Here is a 21640-nt window from a genome sequence, read left to right on the forward strand (position 1 = left end):
TTGCTATATAACTTTGTTTCTATAATTTGAATTTGAATTTCAAATAATGACAACTTCAGACAATATTTTCAAGTAATAAATGATTTCAACTGAAAAAGTCATCAACAATAAAGTTGTATAACTCATCAATATGTATAACTTTTATTTTGGTCATTTCTTCATCCGATAAAGTGATAGTAACATTGTTTACAAAATTTACATATATCTCCTATAGTTTATAAACTATATAAGAGATATATACATTTTGTGAACGATCTTATAAATATCAGATGAAGAAATGACCCAAATAAAAGTTATAGATCTTGATGAGTTATACCACTTTGTTATTGATGACTTTTTCAGTTAAAATCATTTAGTACTTGAAAATATTGTTTGAAGTTACCATAATTTAATATTCAAATTCAAACTGTTCAAACAAAGTCATATAGAAAAATGACCAATACGAAAGTTGTAGATCTTGATGAGTTATACAACTTTGTTGTTGACAACTTTCCCATTTGAAATCATTTACTACCCAAAAAATTATTTGAATTTCTTATATTTTAAAATTCAAACTTTATATAGTCCAATCAAATTCAGATGGAGAAATGACCAAAAGAAAATTGGTAGATCTTAACAATTTTTACAACTTTATTTTTGATAACTTTTTCACACGAGTTCATTTAATATCATAAAATTCGATTCAAAGTTTTAATATTTTGAAATTAATTGTTTTTCCCTCCTTCCCCCTTCAAATTTTTTCATCTCCTCTTCTCTCTCCCTATCCTGATATTTTTACCTCCACTCACTCTCTCGCTCTTTCTATCCTCTCCCCTCACTCTCTTTCTTTCCTTAACTCTCTTTCTCTCCTCTCCACTCCTCCTAGGGCGGCGGTGGCAGGAGCTGGCAGCGGCGGCGGCACGGCTCGGCCGCCTTGGGCTCCGGCCTGGAGCTGGCGGTGGCGGGGGCGGCTCGGCCTGGAGCTAGCGGCGGCGGGGGCGGCGACCTCGGTCGAAGAGTGGGCGACGACCTCGGGCGGCGGCACCACTGCCATCTCCTCCTCATCGTCGCCGCCGACGAGGAGGAGGAGGCGACGGGCCAGATCCGGCGGCGACGGTTCTCGTCCCGCCCGGATCCGGCGGAGGCGGGCCTCGTCCCGCCCGAATCCGACGGCGTCCTCGGGCGAAGACTAGCGGCAACCTCGGGCGGCGGCGCCACCGCCATCTCCTCCTCACCCCCGCCGCCAACGACGACGAGGAGGCGGGGGCAGGTGGCGGCGAGAGCGGCCGGCGAGCTCGGGCGACGGCTAGGGTTTCTTTTTTTGAATTCTTTTTGGAATTTTTTTTTCGCGATTTAGTGGGTGGCCGGCATCGATGGTGTGGCCAGTGGCCGGCGTCGTCCGCGTCGTCTGTGGTGGTGGCGGCGGCGAAAATGGTGGGGGCGAGGACGGAGCGAGAGAGGAAGGGCGGCGAGATGGCGGGGGCGAGGTCGCGAGGAGCCGACTAGCCGAGGACAGCGGCCAGTAGTGGTGCGCTCGACCCCTGGATGCGCCGCTCCGCCGCCGCCTCTCTCTCTCTCTCTCTCCTCTCTAAGGTTAGCCAGTTAGGGACTTGGGTTGGGCTGGGAACTTGGGGAGGAATTATGGACTATTTGGATGGATCTTTTTAATTTCAGAAATTCCGACAAACTTTCCGGAATTTTTCCGACCGATTCCGAGTTCCGACGGAAACTGTTATTATCATATTCGATTCCGTTTCCAAAAAAATATTTCCGTTTTCGAGAAATTCTGAAAAAATTCCGATCGGCTGATTCCGTTTCCGAAAACAGGTCCGGAATCCAGAAAAATTCCGAACCGTTTTCACCCCTAGAATAAACTCAGCGATAAGCAGGCTGCGGCCCAGCCAACAGACGCAGCACATCCACAGGCCACGGCCCATCCAGGAAGCCACAAAATCAGAGCCTACCTCAGATGCCCAGCCCATCATTCGGTCCGAGAAAGTACTTCCATGTCATGAATTCATGATCCTCTCTCTTTTTCCTTAGACAAAAATGGAAAATTCTACTTAACCTTTTATCCAACATTTGACCATTCGTTTTATTCAAAAAATTTATGTAATTATTATTTATTTTATTGTGACTTGATTCATCATCAAATATTCTTTAAACATGATATAAATATTTTTATATTTGTACAAAATTTTTGAATAAGACGAATGATCAAACGTTTGTTAAAAAGTTAACAACGTTATACATTAAAATACAGAGGTAGTATATGTTATGATCATGAAAAGGAGACACATTGACTGACCATGGTTACAGCTATTCCAAGCATGTATGCTACAGTCAAACCTTAACTTTCTTGGGGTTCTTTTCACGTCCTTTTGGTTTGAGGTGTCGTAGTTTAGTGCCTCACAGTCAGACTCGTCGTTCCATGATTCCATCAGAAATTCAGAGCCTTCTCCCAAATGGAACTGTAACTTTCAGATTTAACCACATCTATCAGAACGGTCAGCCATTCTTGCAAAGCACCATCCGCAGAAATGTCAAAAGGAAGGTCAACAGAACGTTGAGGGGTCAGCGGTCAGAGGTCAACAAGTCAATGGTAAGTCAAAGTTTCTGACCGGGCATGCACTCCTAGTTCTGACCTTTGCTGGTTTCCAACACCTCCGGCTATTTACCGTGTGGAATCGTGCAGTAGTAATATCTGAGAATCAGGACAGCGAGCAGAGAGGCTGGTCTGCACAAAGGAGTAGTAGTAGTACAACGTTTTGACTTTGGTTAATGTCAAACTGTTTTAAGTTTGACTAAGTTTATAAAATAAAGTAGTAGTATTTTTAATCCAAGATAAATTGATTATAAAAATATATTTAATTATTGATTTGATGAAACTGATTTAGTATTACAAATATTACTATATATATATATATATATTTATAAACTTAGTCAAACTTGAATCAGTTTGACTTTGATCAAAGTCAAAACGTCTTGTAACTTAAAACGGAGGGAGTAGCATTCAATTCCTGCGGCGGTGAGGTAGATCCATCTCTACCAGAGTAGCTACCACTTCCTTAATTACTCGAGTATTCATCAATGGTCGGTGTACGTATGAGCTGTATAGATACAGTGGCTAGTGGGAGCAAAATGCTAGTATCTGTTGTGATATCAGTTGATTATCTATTGAAATCTCAATTCGGCTAGGAGCAGCACTGTTTAGCCTATGCCCCGTTAGTTAGTGATAAAGATTAAGATTATGTATAGAATACACGAAGAAAACCACTAAAACATAATTAGTTAAGGTTTAATCATTTTAAATTTATAAAAATGATTTATCTGATATTTTAAAGTAACTTATATATAATTTTTTTTGCGTGAAATATACTGTTGAGCAGTTTAAAAATATGTTAATAAAAATCAAGATAAAATTTATATCTTAATAAAAACAAACATAACCTTAGTATCTCGGTAACATTACTGAAGCTACGCATTGAATTAGTGATAGTGTGCTTTATACACACTGTTTATATAAAAACAGGATATGGAGGGAGAGACGTCTCTCCAAATATTTTCTAAAAAAAAATTATGAGAGTGTTAGGGATTGAACAAATAATCCCGGGATTAAAACCACGCACCACTTGTCATTGTACTATCAAGTGCATCTCCACACAGTTTATATATTGGAAAAAAATGCCGGCTCTCAAGCTCTGAGTTCTGCTTGCGAGAGTTATCTAAACTCAGCCCTTGCGTACATTCACACATCGCCAATTTTCCTCTCTTTTCTTTTTCTCTTAACACTAGTTTCCCTCCGTTCAGTGGATAACTGTCTGCTGATCATTAGCCAAGATCAAGCCCATGCACATCTAACCGAGTCTTCATGCTCGTATCTACGTCTCTTAATGATGCGCCGTGATATGATTGGAATCACCCTTTATTTCCTTAATTTGGAACGGCCACCGATCGAGTTCCACGTACCAACACAAATATAAGAGCATAGAAAGGCTTTGTATGAGATGACGACGATCTCTCTCGCACGGTAATTCTCATTTCCATTAGAGGCGCTAGAAGGAACCCAACGAAGTAAGATTTCTCATTTAAGAACACTAAAATCACAGTTTTGCGTTGAAATCTTCTCTGTTTTCAATGGGAGTGCACCACTTTTAATTTGTTTTGATGCTAGCCCAACCTCTGCTTCCAAGCCAAGCCATTAATTATTGAAGGTCATCGTCGATCACCGGCGACGACTTCGCCATCGATCGAGCCGTTGATCTCATGCATGGTGTAGGCTTTCTGTATCGTCTACGCCGGCACCAATAAATGGGCAGATAGACACGTCTGCTCGTCAATCACCGGAGACAACTCCATCATCGACCGGTGACCTAGCTAACGGGTGCATCCACACCGAAGAAAGGACGCAATCGACATCGTGCGGCCTTAGGCCGTTCACAACGGCTGAGTTGTCGTGTGGGTTAGAACTGACACGTAGGAGATTCTTAGTCTTGCACAAGTCGGCTTGACTCGTTCCCCTGTTGAGTTTCTCAGCCCTTCACTAGGATGCGGTTTCCTTCGTTGTGCTCGAGGACACAAGGAGCATGAACGAGCGACGTGCCTACGTTGGTGAGAACGTGCCCCCATGGTCTGCGGATCTCACCATGTGGCTTTTTTAGCTCTGGCCATTGAAAGCCCTTTGCTTGTCTCCTTTGCACCATGGGATGAGTTACCAAGTATGTTATGAGTCTATTTGTCACCTAGAGACACATTTCAGAGACATGCATGTACTGCGAGTGCATTGGCTATAGGCTTTGTTCGTTTCATGGGATTGGAAGCCCTTTCTCTTAGCACGCAAAACAGAATTATACATTAATACATGATTAAGTAAGTAATAGCTAAAATTATTTTAAATCAATTTTCCTACAATTTTTTTTAAGAAACACATCATTTAGCAGTTTGGAAAATGTGCACGTAAAAAATGAGAAAGTAAAAGTTAGAAAAGTAGAGTAAAGAACACACCCTTAGAATTTAGTATAAGAATTAGATTTAGTATGATCATGCTTCGGCTAAGCTTTCGGATCTAATGAGTTCAGGGAAACTCATAGGGATCCCTTCTCAGTACTAGGGTTATCAAAAAAGCTCGAGGGTCGCGAGCTGCTCGAGCTCGACTCGTCCTAGGCTCGATTCGAGCTCGGCTCGAGCTCCAAACGAGTCAAGCCCGAGCCTACCCTCAAGCCGAGCTCGAGCTTCTATCGAGCTTAGTAATATATGATTTTTGTTGTTATTTAATAAATTAGGAGATCAAATATGTTATTTGTATGCCTTGTATCAGCATCATATATTTATTTTATTCTTTTGCCTCTTCTATTAGTATGATGAACGTAACTAGAAATTAATTATTCTCTCCGTCCCAAAATATAAGTATTTTTAGCACAGTGACAAGTCAAATAGTTTTAACTTTGACTATTAATAGCAAAAAAAATTAAAAAACATCAATAATGTAAAATTGATGTTACTAGATTTATAAACAAACTATCATAATATGCGACTCTTTTTATTTAAAAATCTTACTTTTATAGATATTGTTGGTCAAAGTAGCATCTCGGAGACCGTGTCAAAGTCTAAAAATGATTATATTTTGGGACGGATGGAGTATTTTTTTAAAGATTATCCTTGAAATATACATTGTTCTAATTAAAAATCAAGCTCGGTAGTCGAGCTCGAACCGAGTTTGTTTGAAAGCTCGAACATTTTATAGGCTCGGCTCGAGTTTGTATCGAGCTCGAATCTAGGCAGGTCTCGAGCTCGGCTGGTTGACAGCTCTACTTAGTACCCAAGTATGTTGAATCTTGTCGACAATCATGCATGCATATAAACACAAAAATTGCATCTAGATATGGTAAATGGAGGATATATAGTTACTACTAGTACTATAAGCTACAAGGATAATTACAAAGGATATGTCATATAGTACGTGACAGCTGACAAGGCCTATCATATCTGGGAGAAACAAAAAAAAGTCAAACTGATAAGCTATGTCATGGCCAATGTCCGCAAACAACTCGCCATCACACTGGTGATGATCCATACACAACCAATACATATTACTTGTCATATATGCACTCTGACGACGCATGCCATGACCCAAATATAATCGAACCAAAAATCGAAACATACGTGAACGTACGTGCCCACCATCTGCTTTGGACCCAAGCCTGCATTATGCACTGACTTGTCAGTGTACGTACGTCTGTTCTCACGGAAAAAAAAAGGAAAAAAATTATGTATAATACGAGTACCCTGCGATTGACTTTATCTGTACATGTATGATGTATCGATATGCATGCGTATATACGTACGTACACGCCAAAGTGGTAATTCACGGCCGTATCCGCACGCATGCATGCGTGCGGTCCAGCAAAGCATATTCGTACATATACAGATCATCCCTCCGTTTATAAACATTTGACGCCGTTGATTTTTTTAAATATGTTTGACCGTTCGTCTTATTTAAAAAATTTAAATAATTATTAATTCTTTTTCTATCATTTAATTCATTGTTAAATATACATAGTTGTATGCATATAGTTTTACATATTTCACAAAAGTTTTTAAATAAGACGAACAGTTAAACATGTACTTAAAAAAATCAATGGTGTCAAATATTTAGAAACGGAGGGAGTATAAATGAATTGTTTTTACTACCCTTGACGGAATATCCCTTCATTTCTTATATCACTTATAAATAGCAATAATTTTATTTTTAAAATTGATACATTAAATTAATACGAGATATAACACTCGACAAATTTAATTAAATTCAGTTTCTACAAGTTGTAAGAAAATAACAAATTAAATTTTGTAGAGATTAAATTTGATTTTTACGTATTTATTGTGTGATCTATCTCATATTAATTTATCATTTCCTTAAAAATAATTTAGTGACTATTAAGTTGGCATAATAGCTAGAAACAACGGGAGGTACGTATTAGCACGTACAACATGTGTGCGTACGTGGTAGTACTAGTAGTACTAATTAAGCTTAGTTCCATTCAATTCTGTCAGTACCACACAGCTAGCAAACAACCTCACGTGATTGCCCAAAGTGTTTCGATCGATCGATCGACCGTTGTACGTACTCCTACATGATTGACCGTGTGTCAGACGTGATTGGCCACTTAGATCAGATCTGAGGCCGAGCTAATGTTCGTTCACTAACTATATGCAAATACAGTACATGCATGCATTATATTGCAGGGCCTTTTCTCGTTTCGATCGGCTCATGCATGATAAGCAAGTACTACTTCGTACATGCTTTGATTGCTTTGTGTGTGTTACCTTACCTCGGTCGATCGATCGATGTGCAAGCATGCACCGATCCTAAAAGATCTACTGCTAGCTAGGCTGAAACATTTGTTCCACAAGCTAGCTAAAGACTTTATTCTTAAACATGAGGTTCGCTTGACATGGAGTATATTTATTATTGGACTGTCTAGGGTGTTTTTTTATATAGAAAAAGCCTCCTAAATATTGCAAATTCTAAATTATTGGATCACTTTGACATTCGTGCAACATAGGCTACATAGCTAAATCCTAGTTTTCCTCCTCCCCTTAGTCATTGCGCCGCCATCCTGCCGCGCCACTGCCTGGCCTCGCCGGCTGGCCGGAAGGGGTCAACAGCGCTGGCAAACTCCTCCTCCTCGTCCCTCCTCTTCCCCAAGATGGCGGCGCCGAGTGCCCCCGCCCTCTTCAACCTCGGTGTTCCTCTAAGCCCCAGGAACACCCCCCCCCAACACACACACACACACACACACCCATCTTCCCCCTCTCCCAACCCCCTCCTACCCTAATCACAACCCCAAACCATAACCGGCCTGTCAGAGTTGAGGTGTCGCTACGCTGGAGAAAAAGGGGAGCCCGCCAGAGTTGGAGGAGAATAAGCCAATGCACGAATCTTGGTATGAATCTAACGGTCCAAAATCCGTAAGATTTTATTCCTAAATTTATATCGAATGACATATAGCAATTTCGATTTATTATTCCTCAATCATACACATGCAGCATGCAAAAAACACAGGGAAATGTACATTCCTCACTGAGTCTCAAGCATGTAAGGCTTAATTAGTGGAGGACAAATTAATCTTTTTTATCATACAAATCTAAGTGAAATAGTATTATCTTTGTCTCAAATTATAGGACCTAAATATATTTTTTTACATAATTTTTAATTATATAATTTGACCATTAATTTATTTCATATTACATCATCAACAATATAAAATTAGTATGATGTTAAAATATTTTAAAATACGAATAAAATATATAATACACATTATACTTGGCATAGATACTATTAGTGTAATTATTAGTAAAAAAATACCGAGTTTGATTTTTCTAATAATAAGGGCGCCATATAATTTCGGATATATGGAGGGAGTACTCTATTTGTTTCAAAATAAATAAATATAGTACGGATGTGGGGATATGCTCCGATAACATGTTCAGAGAGTTTTACTGACCATGCATATCATGCAAAGCAAAGCAATCATCAGATCGATGGAGGCACGGATGGATCGATTTTGTAGCGCATCTTGGTTTCTTCTTTCACGAGGAGCTATTGTAGCCAGCATGATTGAGCCAATAGAGGTCCCCGGCCTTGATCACACACAGGCACTGTCGGAGAGACTGTTGCTCCTAATTAACTAGTATCAGCAGCAGCAGGGAATCTCCCAGCTGAAGGTAGGGTTCCATTATACGGACATTGTACACCAATCTAACTTAGGGGGCCGGCTGGGGCTTCTTTAAATGCGTGAACACAGCAGATCTTTGTCACCACACATATGAATGGTTCTGGCCTGTTGGAAATGTGTACAGTATATGATTTGTTGCTGGAGGTGATGGCCTCTGTACTGTGTGATCGATCAGCCATATAGGAGTATGTAACTAATATATGCAAGTAATATAGATGCTAAACTACCCAATGGAGTACATGCAAGTCAATTTCATAACTATATATATATGCAGTTGTTTCACTAGAACTAGCTAGTTACACTCTCACCGTTCTAAAATATAAGCATAGGTTGTTTAGTAATATATATACTCCAGTATATACTAAGATTAAGGTAAAGTTCGAAGCAACGGTTAGACGAGATTAATTATCTGTCGCAAGTAAAACTGAGATAGGTTATCAGCGTGTTATTAATTCAATATGAACTTTGATAAACTTTAAGAATGAATATATTTGATTTTTTAAAGGAATTTTTCTATATAAAGTTTTTGCATTAAATACACCGTTGATTCGTTTGGAAAGTGTTAAAAAAACGAGAAACTAGCTAACATACAGAGAGTAATTGATTCAAACTCACTCTAAGGATGTGTTCGGCACCGCCTGTTCCCATCCTCGATCACCTCCTCATTTTCCGTGCGCACCCTTTTTGCGAAAAGTTTCTATACGAAAGTTATTTAAAAAAATCATATTAATCCTTTTTTAAAAAAATAGCTAATACTTAATTAATCACGCGCTAAACGCTGCATCGTTTTGCGTGCCAGGGAGTGGGGGTATATAATTGGTTTTTTAGACAAATGGGGTATATATTATGACTCTGTCTTAAAACTAAGGCAAAATTTGTTATATAGCATCAAAAGTTCACATTTTTGGTTTTATAGCACCGAAAATTACCGGTTCACTTTAATAGCATCCAAAGTTCACCCTGTTCCCATTTTTAGCACTTCCGTCAATTTTTCCGTCCGTCTTGATCGTTATTGATCCAGCTACACATATGATATGACATTTCTACCCCTCATTGACATGCATTATACTTATACTTGTGAGGGGTAGAAACGTCATATCGTGTGTGGCTGGATCAAGACGGACGGAAAACGATCGAGAATTGACGGAAGTGTTAAAAATGGGAACATGGTGAACTTTGGGTGCTATTAAAGTGAACCGGTAACTTTTGGTGCTATAAAACCAAAAACGTGAACTTTCGATGCTATATAACCAATTTTGCCAAAAACGAATTATCTAGTACCGGATGTGATACATCCTAATATTACGAATTTGAATTTGGATATTGCTCTATTAAGATTCGTAATATTGTCCAGATTAGTACTTGATTAGTTTTTTATGGGACATAGAGAGTATGATGTAGCTTTCATGTTGAAAGCGGATTGATCGATCTCTTCTCATCGTGGAAAATATAGTGTTGCTCAAAAATACGTGCATACATATGCATATTGGGGATTCGTGGTGTCTATCATTCGCGCAGCCGACCTAGATACGCGTATGATTTAGCTGAGATCAGAGTACATCTCGACAGAACGGCGTGCATAAAAAAACTATGGAAATATTTGCATTGTCCAAAAAGTTGCAGAAATTGGGGATATAAATAATGTGATAAGCTCACCAAGGTCGGTGGTTGTCTCCATCAGATTGTGACTCGTTATTTGCTACTACTATATACTCTACTAGATAGAAAATTTTCTCCACGGCTCATTTTTCCAGCATAGGAAAATAATTAAATAAATGAAAATGACAAAAACAACACGATCTCTTCATTAAATGTATAACCGATAAAAGCAACACAATACTATTACAACAAAAGAAAAAGAATAGCCACATGATTGTTGACATCCACAGAAAGGCAGACCAAATTAATTAATTAATTGAAATGGCACTGAATGGAGGAGTCTAACCGAGCTGGCCTACTAGAAAGGCCCTTGTGTCTAATCTCATGACATTCTAGCGTAGGACCATCTTTTCATGTGGATGTTTCTTGGTTCCTTGCTTAGCTTAAGACAAATCAAGTCATTTTCATTTTGGAGAAGTCGCCCAGATCGATGCCGATGTGTAGTTGTTTTTTCCAGCAGTAAATTTCTACATGTACATTCGTTTCAAGGGGAAAAAAAATCTACATGTACTTCTAGACTTAGCGTCGACTTCCACGCACAAATTCTCCCTTCCATTTCTTGCTAGTTCACACCAGCAACCGATCGATCTTTACCTCTACTTGTACAAGCTTATTCATGGCAAAAACTAAATTAATCTTCACTGATTAGACACCATGTTAATACATATGCAACTGATTGACTGAAGCTAGCAAGTTGTTGCACTAGATGATGCATACAGAGACATGTCCTTATGCATAGACCGTGTGTGGCTGTGTGTGGGCCCAGAACTAGAAGGGAATAAATCTAAGGTTTGGACCAATGGAGCCACATGTGTCCGACGACACTGCAGCTCACATCCATACATACACCATCCCAACTCGTTTTTGTCATCGATATCGCTTGTAATTAATGTAAAAAGGCACTGTCGAAACGCATCGAGAAATCTGGCTACAAATCTAAGCTACTGAGCTACACCACTAGTGTTTCTCTCAGCCAAACGATGCGTCCATGAAAGCGAAAGAGATCCGAACAAATCAAAGGAGAAAAAAAAATCAACTCCTTTTTGCAAACAGCAAATGTGTACAGGCTGATGAATGGATCGATCGAGAGGAGGACAGTGTCAGTCACGGGCATCACGAACCATCCAACCAATGCAAATTGCATATTTTGGATGCTAATTAAGTTAAAGCTAGCAGAGCACAATGCAAGCATGAATGATGATCTTTTTATGAGCTGTTAATTCTGGCTAGTTTCTGCATATGCGCGCGTAGCTAGCTGCTAGCCTTGCTCTGAAGCTCACAACGATGGTACGTACTTCCCTCTATTCCATATTATAAGGTGTAGTACGTTTTAGATTCGATTTGTTCCAAATTAAGCTTTTTATTACAGGTTATAAGACGTTTTAACTTTGGTCAAAATCAAACTGCTTTAAATTTGACTAAGTTTGTAGAGAAAAAGATAATAACATTTTCAACCATAGACAAATTTATTATGAAAATATTTTCAATTATTGATTTATTGAAACTAATTTGGTATTATAAATATTACTATATTTGTCTATAAACTTAGTCAAACTTGAAATAGTTTGACTTTGACTAAAATCAAAACGTCTTATAACCTGAAACGGAGGGAGTAGTTTATAGAAATATATAACAATATCTGCATAATACCAAATTAATTTTATTAAATCCATATCAAATACTCCATCCGTCCCATAATATAAGGGATTTTGAGTTTTTGTTTGTAGCGTTTGACTAATCATCTTATTCAAAAAAATTTAAAATTATTATTTATTTTATTTGTGACTTACTTTATTATCCACGTTACTTTAATTATAACTTTTCATTTTTTATATTTACAAAAAAAATTAAATAAGACGAGTGGTCAAACGTTGTAAGGAAAAACTCGAAATTTCTTATATTATGGGACGGAGGGAGTACATTTTTGCATCCTATTTATTTTGTGTCAAAAATATTGCCATATTTTTTTCAATAAACTTAATCATAAATCGTAAATGTTTAATTTAGAACGACAAACAAATGTAAAACACCTTACAATATGAAACAATTCGGAAAAGCAGCTAACTAGCAGTGTGAGCGTAGCTGCTACGAAGACGACAGGGGAATATATATGGAGAAGAGAGACGCATGCAGCGGCTATTATACGGTGGCCAGCGAGAGAGGCCTACATGCCTCCCTTTTGGAGATCAAGCGGCGCGTCTTATGCTGTGTCACGAGGGGGTAACTTCTTCTGAAGCTTTTTGTCTGCACCCATGGCGGCTCGGCTTTGTGCAGCACTACTGTAGACGGACATGTAGGGGGGTGATGCGATGTGTGAGTAGGTTAAACACTATCTGCCTAAACATCTCATATCCGTGCCTAAAAGCTGGGTTACATATGTGGACGATCGATCTCGATGGCCATCATATGCTGCTCGATCTGTCCAATTCATGCAACTTGCTGTTTGCAAATTAATATGTCTTTTCTCTGCTTTGAATTTTACCGTACGTGCATATGCGTAAACTGGCCCAATCTATATCTGAAATTTACTCTTCTGACTGGTTCTTCAGACAGTGCAAACACAGCTGCAAAAGTGAATTTGTCAACTTCAGTCTTCATACACACCAGTCTTTGCAAGTTGCGACTAATTAGAGTTCTTACGTACTGATGAAAGTACAGTCTAATTTTATGATATCCATACTGTATTGTTTCCTCGGCACGATGGCACGTTTGGCTGCATGACGATCCAGTCGAAACATCTGGTCATCTCTCACCGTACAACATCTCATCATATGGACGCCTCAAAAGAAAAGAAAAACAACGCAGCATCGTTATCATGATCGAACCATGATTCAGGCAGATACAGATCGATCTCCATGCACGCGTGAATCACTGAATATAATGCCATAGATCGATTACCGGCCTGTACGGCTGTACTAGTGCTTGTTGCTGGCTTCAGCTGGTCCATATCCATGCATCTGTCAGGAAATTAATCATTTAGATATTTCCTTCGTTAAAAAAAATCAATCTAGTTGAGAATTAAAACACAATTTAGTATAATAAATTTAAACAATAAACTGTCCAAATTCATTCTACTAGATTGTGTCACATTCCTAACTGATTGGGTTTGGAAGAAGTATGTACTAAAATATGCATACACAACTGTTGTATGGTTTGATCCTGATTACTCGGTCAGTCCACAAATATATACATTTTTAAGAACATATCTAAGTCAAAAATATTTAGTTTGAACTATTAATAATAAAGTAATAACAAATATTGACGACGTTAGCTCCAATGTAACTAAATGTACAACTTGTTTTATTCAAAATAATTTTATTTTTATAGATACTGTTGATTAAAGAAGTATATTGAAAACCGTATCAATGTCCTAAAGTAGTATGTTTGTAGAACGAAGGAGTGTACTAGTAGTTTAGCACCGATCGACCATATGCATGCATGGTAGCTTTGCACTTTCCCTTTTTATTCTGCTTTGCCCTGTAGCAAAAAGCCTTTTTGGCGAATGTGGCAGTAGTGGAAAGGAATGTCACAGAAGCATCGCGCTGCATGCATATATTCCATCAGATGCAGAGAGACACAAGCTAGTAGTAACAGCCACTGTGCGTCTGTGCATTCTTGCGCGTGCACACCGGCCGCCACACACGCACGCACGCGAAACTAAAAGGGAATCCAAGAGAAACACACAGAGAGAGATCGATCTGGACTCGTCGGCGACGTCAGAGTTAGCAACCAGCCGATCGAACAACTCGAAAAGAAAACACGTCCCTGTCACACGAAAGACCAAAAGAACCAAAGCCGAAAATGTAGCGTCTTATTTTAGCCTCTTCTCCCTTCAGTTCGAACCATCGCTAGACAGTACAGTTTTTACTCCTAACAGGACTATGATTACTCTTCCCTACATATCACAGGATTAATATATATTCCCTCCGTTTAATGTATTTATTTATCGTTCTAGTCTTCTTTTTTTCAAAATACTTATGATTCTAGCATTTTGAAGTACATATATCTAGAGATTTTTTCTCCTACTAACCTTTATCTTTGGCACGGCTATAGACCTCAAATCCACGATAGACTTAAAGTTTGTATGTTAAATTATGTTTGTTTGAAAAATTAAATATCATCTAAAACAGGAACAAATTGAATGATTTGTCCAAATGTTTTCAACGTAATTGCATATTTAGCACCATGGATTTTTGGAAAATATATCAGGCTGTGACGATGTGTTTAGTGAGTAGATGAATAATTTATTAGTTGTCACGCCTCCTAAGGGGTAAGTGCAATAAGACTACCGAAGCAATCTATTAGTCCGCATACATTAGAAAAGTCTGAGGTGGAGCAGAGATGAAGCATGCCAAGAGAGAAGGAAGTTGTCGACTAAATAGTCGACGGTGATGCACGAGCGCCCAGGCTCATGCAGCCAGTAGTCCGCTTCATCCTTAGACCCACCAAAAATACAGTGAAACAAAGATAAAAATTAGACCCACATAGATAGATAAAGACAATACTTTTGGAGTAAGTGCCGGAGACTATTATTAAAAACGTTGTGTGCATTACTTGCTATAGTTGAGTTGGAGATGTTTAGAACCGGTTGTGTTATTGCCCTTACCCTAATATAACGTGAGATTTGTAGCTAGTAAATTGAAACGGAGAGAGTAAAATTGATAGCACGCATTAATGACGTAGTGGTATGCTCATCCATCAAACATCAGACATCACTACATAAGTAGTAGCTCAAACACTCCCCAAGTCCCCAACCCACAACGAGAGATAGATAGTAGCTAAGCCACTGTACGTGCAAGCTAGCGGCACAACACAACCGCCCATAGCTGTACCGCCGCGCGCGGCGGAGCCGTCCCTTTCCCTCCACCTATTTAACTCGCGCCTCCATCGCTTTCCAGTTTCCACCCTCTTCTACCGCTCACCTCCTAGCTCTAGCTTGCCCCAGCTACGACGACGAGGACGCTGTCCGTGTACCACATGTATGCGAGCTCGATCGACCTATCGATCTGAGCGATTCCGATCGGTTATATTAGAGAGATCAAGCATCCGAGCTGCTGCTGTGTTGTGGGTACGTAGATGTATGTATAGTATAGATACCGCAGCCACCACCACCACTACCACCTCTGCTTTTTCTACCCTCGATATATATTGTGCTAGATACTAGCCTCTTATCCCTTTCTCTCTTCTTCCGCCGCCGCGTCCTCCTCCCCAACTTGAACACTACTACTACTCCCCCACGGCGAGCTCGCGTTCTCCGGGATCAACTAGCCCTAGCGACGGATGCATATGCGGAGGGGGAGAGCGGCGGGAGGCGAAGGAGAGGCAGCTGCGGTGGTGGTGATGAACAGGTACGACAACAACGGGCATGCGGCAGCGGCGGCGGCGGCTGCGGTGGCGGGAGGAGGAGGAGGAGGAGGAGGGAATAAGGCGGCGGGGGAGGTAGATGGGCATGAGGATGACCTGGTGATGCCCGGGTTCAGGTTCCACCCGACGGAGGAGGAGCTGATCGAGTTCTACCTCCGGCGGAAGGTGGAGGGCAAGCGCTTCAACGTCGAGCTCATCACCTTCCTCGACCTCTACCGCTACGACCCCTGGGAGCTCCCCGGTAATTAGTTAGTTACTCTCCGCCTCGATCATATCAATCGATTGATTTAGGAATTGAGCATCTAATTAACAAGCTCGATGGGGGTGCAGCAATGGCGGCGATAGGGGAGAAGGAGTGGTTCTTCTACGTGCCTCGGGACAGGAAGTACAGGAACGGGGACCGGCCGAACCGGGTGACGGCGTCGGGGTACTGGAAGGCGACGGGGGCCGACCGGATGATCCGAGCCGAGAACAACCGCCCCATCGGGCTCAAGAAGACGCTTGTCTTCTACTCCGGCAAGGCCCCCAAGGGCGTCCGCAGCAGCTGGATCATGAACGAGTATCGCCTTCCCCCCGCCGACACCGACCGCTACCACAAGGTACCCATCCATCCATGAATCTACTCGCGCTTCGTCTTCCTCGATCGATCTCTCCTTCTCATCCAATTAATTTGTAGGGGATTGAATTCTCAGTACTAGGGTTAGAGGAGTTCTTGTGTTGTTGATTCTGCTTGCTTTTAGTTGCACTGCTAGCTGGCGCTCATGGTTTGCCCATGAATTCTAGCGGTAGTATTTAAGAGTGGGTATGATTAGGGTTTCATGATTCTTCTTTCTTTGGGTGCTGATTTTTTTTGGGGTGTTCGTCATGAGTATGCATAATTGAGTGATAGAATATGCACCTACTCGATCACTTCGATCCCTAGATGCTATATATCTTGAATATATGGGGGCCTAGAATCCTAGATTCCTCAATCATTCTGAGCTGAATTTCTCACAAACTTTCAGTAATCAGTAAGATGCTAAGATCTGAACTGAATTTCAGTGAAAAATTAACCCCTATCCTGATCTTCTCGCGTCCATGAAATTGCAGACTGAAATCTCACTATGCCGCGTGTACAAGCGCACCGGCATCGACGACGGCCATGGCCAGGTATCCACGGCGCGGTCGTCGGCGCACTCCCGCGGCGGCGGCGCGGCACCGGTACAGGACAACAAGCAAGGCTCCTCGTCGACGTCCACGCCGACGCCGCCTCCAACTCCGTCCAAGCTCCACCTCCTCAGCAGCGAGTGCACGTCGCCGCCCGCCATCGTCACGGACCACGCCGCCATGGTGGCGCACAAGGCACCGTCGCCGCGGCACCATCAGCAGCAGCAGCAGCTCCACGCTGCCAAGCCTTGCGGCGGCTACCTGCAGAATTCCTCGATGGCTTCCGCTGCCGGCGGCGATCAGCAGCAGCAATTTCAGCAAGACTTCGCGGCGGCATTGTACCAGCAGTACTCCAAGAACACGAGCGGTGCCTTCGCCTCCACGTACTCGCTGCTCAACCTCGTCAACGCGGCATCCATGGGCAGCTCCGCCGCTGCCATTGATGAGCTGAGCTCGCTGGTGGGCCACGGCACGCCGTCCTACATTAACCCCGCGGCCGGCAGCCACAACTATAGTCAATTCCTTCACCTGCCTACGACGCCGTCGTCGCATCAACCAACGCCGGCGCCGCTCGGGACGACGACGGCGGCAGCGGCGGCGACGCTGCCGATGTCGCTCGCCGCCTTCTCCGACAGGATCTGGGACTGGAATAATCCGATCCCCGAGGCCGGAGGTAGGGATTACAGCACCAGTACTGGATTCAAGTGAATCAGCTATAGCTACAGTTCATGCACGCGTGCATGGCATTCTGATCAGATGGTACCACCATGTACTACCTCTCTCTCTCTCTCTCTCTCTCTCTCTCTCTCTCTGTGTGTCCCACTCTCTGGTTCACAGTTATTAATTCTGATGAAACGATCAGATCGAGTGCGTACGTATCAGAGTACTATACCCATGTTAATTCTCAATTAATCCATAGATCATGCCTTCTAAACTAGTGGTAAGTATGATCAGGAGTTCAGGATAGGTAATTTGTATTTCTCTCTGAGTAATGATGAACTGCATATAATAACCTTCCCTTGATCGATGAGGTCATAGTCATAACAATTTCTTTGCTCCATTCACTTTAATACTTTTTTTTCATCATATGTTCATGGATGTGCTACTACATGTACATGCTGACTGCAGCACGTACGTAGGAGTACTTGTTTGTCTAGTCAAAAGTTCATCCTTTTTTTTTAACTGTCTGACTTGGACACTGCACTGATCTCTGCACTGCACATAAAATAATATATGCTGCCTGGGGCTGCATGATTGGGTGAAGACCATGGCAGAGATTGCTTCCTTTGGAATGATTGGGAGAGAGGACTTGCAGGTGCTGCATGTCGGGGTAGTATACACAGGACCGTGTCAGAGAATTGTGAAGATCATATCTACTCCTATCATGGTTTGGTTTGGTCATGCATGTGAGGGCAGCATTTGTCTCTTCTCTAGCTATGCATGTGTACAGTGTTCTTCCTCCTTGGCATCAACTAGCCACCAAATTAAATGATACATTCCTCTTTGTCTGCTCGTGCTGGCTGTAAAGATCTCTGAAATGAACATGTCAGATTGTGTCATGCATGGGCTCAGCAAAATGGTTTTTGGAGTTAATAGTCTCTCGTCTTCCTTCTGGGGTTAGAGATGGGGAGTATGGTGAAATGCATGGGCGAGGATAAGATGCCTCCTGTCTAGCTGAATACCGTGCCCATGAAATGATCTTTTGATAGATTAGACATGACGGTCTATTGGTAGGGACTAAAACAGCTAGTTAATCAGTTATGTTTCTTTCTCACTTTCTTGTATACAGTGTGCTTTGTACTTTTAACTAGATCTACCGCTAGAAGCTAGCTTGATACTCTAGCTATAGTTATTTGATGGTAGATTGGTAGGACAACGAACAGATGAATAAATGGAAGCTTGCAAGCTAGGGACTATTCAGCATTGGAGCTAGTGTGCAATTTGTTCAAGTAAAAATCAAGTTTATTTAAATTATGCTCAGTATGCCTTTAATTTCCTTCTGTTTTTAGCCACAACCACGTATTAGACCATGTCCATTAGAACTCTAATTTCATGACGTACGTGTAATATGGATATATATGCACAGATGATATAAAAGCAAGAGAGCAATGTTTGAGTACATCGACTTGAATGGGCGCAGAAAATGAGCTGGAAGGGCATTCTGGTGAAGTTACATAAATTGCATAGTCAAACCGAATCTCTACATGGGGAACTCCTGACTTCTGCAGCTTCTTTTATAATCTCCTACACCTCCTTGTGTATTTGCATAGAGCCTAATTAAGAGACATATATTGAGGTATTTTTGTGTTAAAAATATGGTCATAGTTAACCTAATGCAGGGGCAAATCTAAAACAACAATTACCAAATGCCCTATACATATCAATCATAGATGTGATACATTGTTTACATGGTAATATATATGATAGGATATTAACAGAATTTTAAATTTTATGGCGAAGAATTTAAACTTGAAAATAATCTTAAACAATGAGAGATCAAACATTGGATACGTATCAATCGATAGCGAGATGTTTATGATGACTTCATGAATCTCAAGAGATGCCAACATAATCTTTCAGATGTGCTCATAAGGGTGAGGTGTGGGTGTATGCGTTTATATATAGGGGGGAGGGGAGAGGGGGTGAGTGCACACGTATTTTGAGTACTTGCGTTTGTACAATTGTACTGTGTTTCTAAAAAAAATTGAAAGCAGAGTCATTTTAGCAAGATATATATGATTCTTTCTATAGCGATAATTAATATTATCATTTGCAACAGAGACTAAAAGGAAGTCAATGTCAAACACCGAAATAATGAAAACCGTTACACAACATGAGACTATCATACAGCCCATGAAAATGTCAAACACACATAGCCTTATTAGATGGTGGCCACAAGGAAGGTAGCACGAGGAGAAGCGCGCAATATCCGGACATATGATGGCTTCAAAGATGCGACGTGCATGTGGTCTGGTACCCAAAAAGCGGCTCGCGATCGGTCGATCGACAAAAGGACACAACCACATCTTACACCGATCGATCGATCGATCACTTGATAGATGACGTCACCCACGCAGTACGGACGTCTTCGTCAGGTGATAAGGCCGATCATATGTTGCGCACAAAACTGACACGACATATTACATGCTTGCCATCTAGCTCGTACTGCTGTATATGCATTTGCTATCTGAGAAAAAGAAAACATTATTATAGTGTATTTTTTGGTACACGACCATGATTATATTGTTGATTATTTGCGATCAGAACTGGGAGCAGAACTCTCTCTCTCTCTCTCTCTCTCTCTCTCTCTCTCTCTCTCTCTCTCTCTCTCTCTCTCTCTCTCTCTCTCTTTTTATGTACGCGCGTGAAGCTACGCACGTACGGACCGACCGGTGAGCACAAAAGGGGCGCACAATTAACGTCGCCGCGTGAGCGAGTCCGGGCCCCGCGTGCACCCCCCGGCCACCACAGCTTCGAGTTGGCACCCATCGATCCATCCATCCACCGGCGCGGCGAGGCTAGCATAGCAGCTAGCGCCATCATGGCGAGCACCACAACCTCCCCTCGCATTACACACGCACGCACACACAGATCCATCGATCCGCGCCTCGTTCGCCGCTATCTCAACCGATCGATCTCGCGCTCCATCCGTCACTCGCGCGCGATCGATCCCCTTTTGGCCCACGTACGCGAAAATGGCCGCGATGTGTTGTACGCGCGCGCGCGCGCGCGTGCGTGCGTGTATGCGCGCGCAGGTGAGGTGAGGCAGCTAGCCGCGGGGGAGTTCAACTGTTGATGATTATGCGTAACTAGGCGCGAGTTTAGGGGGGGCAAAAGCGAGCTTTTGGAGGGGAGCTTTTGTGCACGCGCGAGATTACACATGCACGGTTACGGGGGGATGGATGGATGGATGGATCGGGGCATGATGGGATCGTTGAAACTGTGCGTGTGGCGTGGCTGCGTCTTTGCGTACGTGCTCGTAGGTGTCTGTAGGTTGATCCCGATCGATCGATCGAAAAAGAGTTTGGTTAAGCATGGCATGGGGAGATACCTTTTTAAAATTTTATTCGTGGTGGTGACTGGTGAGTGTGTGATAGGTGCGTGCGTGTGTTTGTGTTGTGACTCCTAAAACTGGGCTGGGGCTGGGCATGCGTGATATCTGGCAAATGACGGCGGGCCACGAAACTGATCTCGATCTGGACGGGAGGGACGTACGCGTCGACGTAGCCGGCGTACGCGTACGTGGTGTAGAGAGCGGGGCGGCGTACAGCACGCGAGCCGGCGCGCGGCAGCTTTTGTCGCGGGGGGAGAGGGAGAGAGAGAGAGGGACGCGGCCCCATCGGCCCGGGACCGCATGGGGTGGTGGCAACTGGCAAGAGATCCCGCGGCCCCCGCGCGTTTGGTGTGGGGTTCGCGCGGGCCAGCGGGCGCGGGCGTCGGACGAGCGAGCGAGCGGTGCGCGGCGTGCCGGCGTTAGTGGGGGAGGTGGCGGGGTTGGGGGCTCGGCGGTGTGTGGTCTGGTGCGACGCGGTGTGCGGGACCGTGTGGGTGTGGCCGCCCGTGCGCGTGCGGTGGCCGCGGGGTTTTATCCGGTAGCGCGGCTGGGCTGCTGCTGCTTGCTGCTTGGAATGATTTCACGCTTTTTCTTCCACGAGCAAAGTCACATGCACACTGATACTGTACTTTATCAGATGTAATCCTTTTTTCTGCAAAGAATTAATCAGATGTAACCTGAGTACCTGCCTAAATTCAGAGTA

General features: G+C 42.5%; 1 protein-coding gene across 1 annotated transcript; it reads left to right on the forward strand.

Annotated features, from left to right (window-relative positions):
* The first annotated feature begins 15296 nt into the window (after positions 1-15296).
* Positions 15297-17943, forward strand: LOC4324898 (NAC domain-containing protein 35). The gene is made up of 3 exons (XM_015776488.3): positions 15297-15978; positions 16068-16336; positions 16827-17943. Exons 1-3 carry the CDS (start codon positions 15654-15656, stop codon positions 17589-17591), a joined length of 1359 nt encoding a protein of 452 aa, XP_015631974.1. The 5' UTR covers positions 15297-15653; the 3' UTR covers positions 17592-17943.
* The last annotated feature ends 3697 nt before the right edge of the window (positions 17944-21640 follow it).

Source organism: Oryza sativa, chromosome 1 (assembly GCF_034140825.1).
Source record: "Oryza sativa Japonica Group chromosome 1, ASM3414082v1".
NCBI lineage: Eukaryota > Viridiplantae > Streptophyta > Magnoliopsida > Poales > Poaceae > Oryza > Oryza sativa.

What these genes read in the sequence shown, in the direction of transcription:
- LOC4324898 (XM_015776488.3), top strand. Translation starts at nt 15,654, where the DNA reads ATGCATATGCGGAGGGGGAGAGCGGCGGGAGGCGAAGGAGAGGCAGCT. An exon ending in CGACCCCTGGGAGCTCCCCG is followed by an intron (nt 15,979 to 16,067) that starts GTAATTAGTTAG and finishes ATGGGGGTGCAG; the next exon opens with CAATGGCGGCGATAGGGGAG. An exon ending in ACACCGACCGCTACCACAAG is followed by an intron (nt 16,337 to 16,826) that starts GTACCCATCCAT and finishes ATGAAATTGCAG; the next exon opens with ACTGAAATCTCACTATGCCG.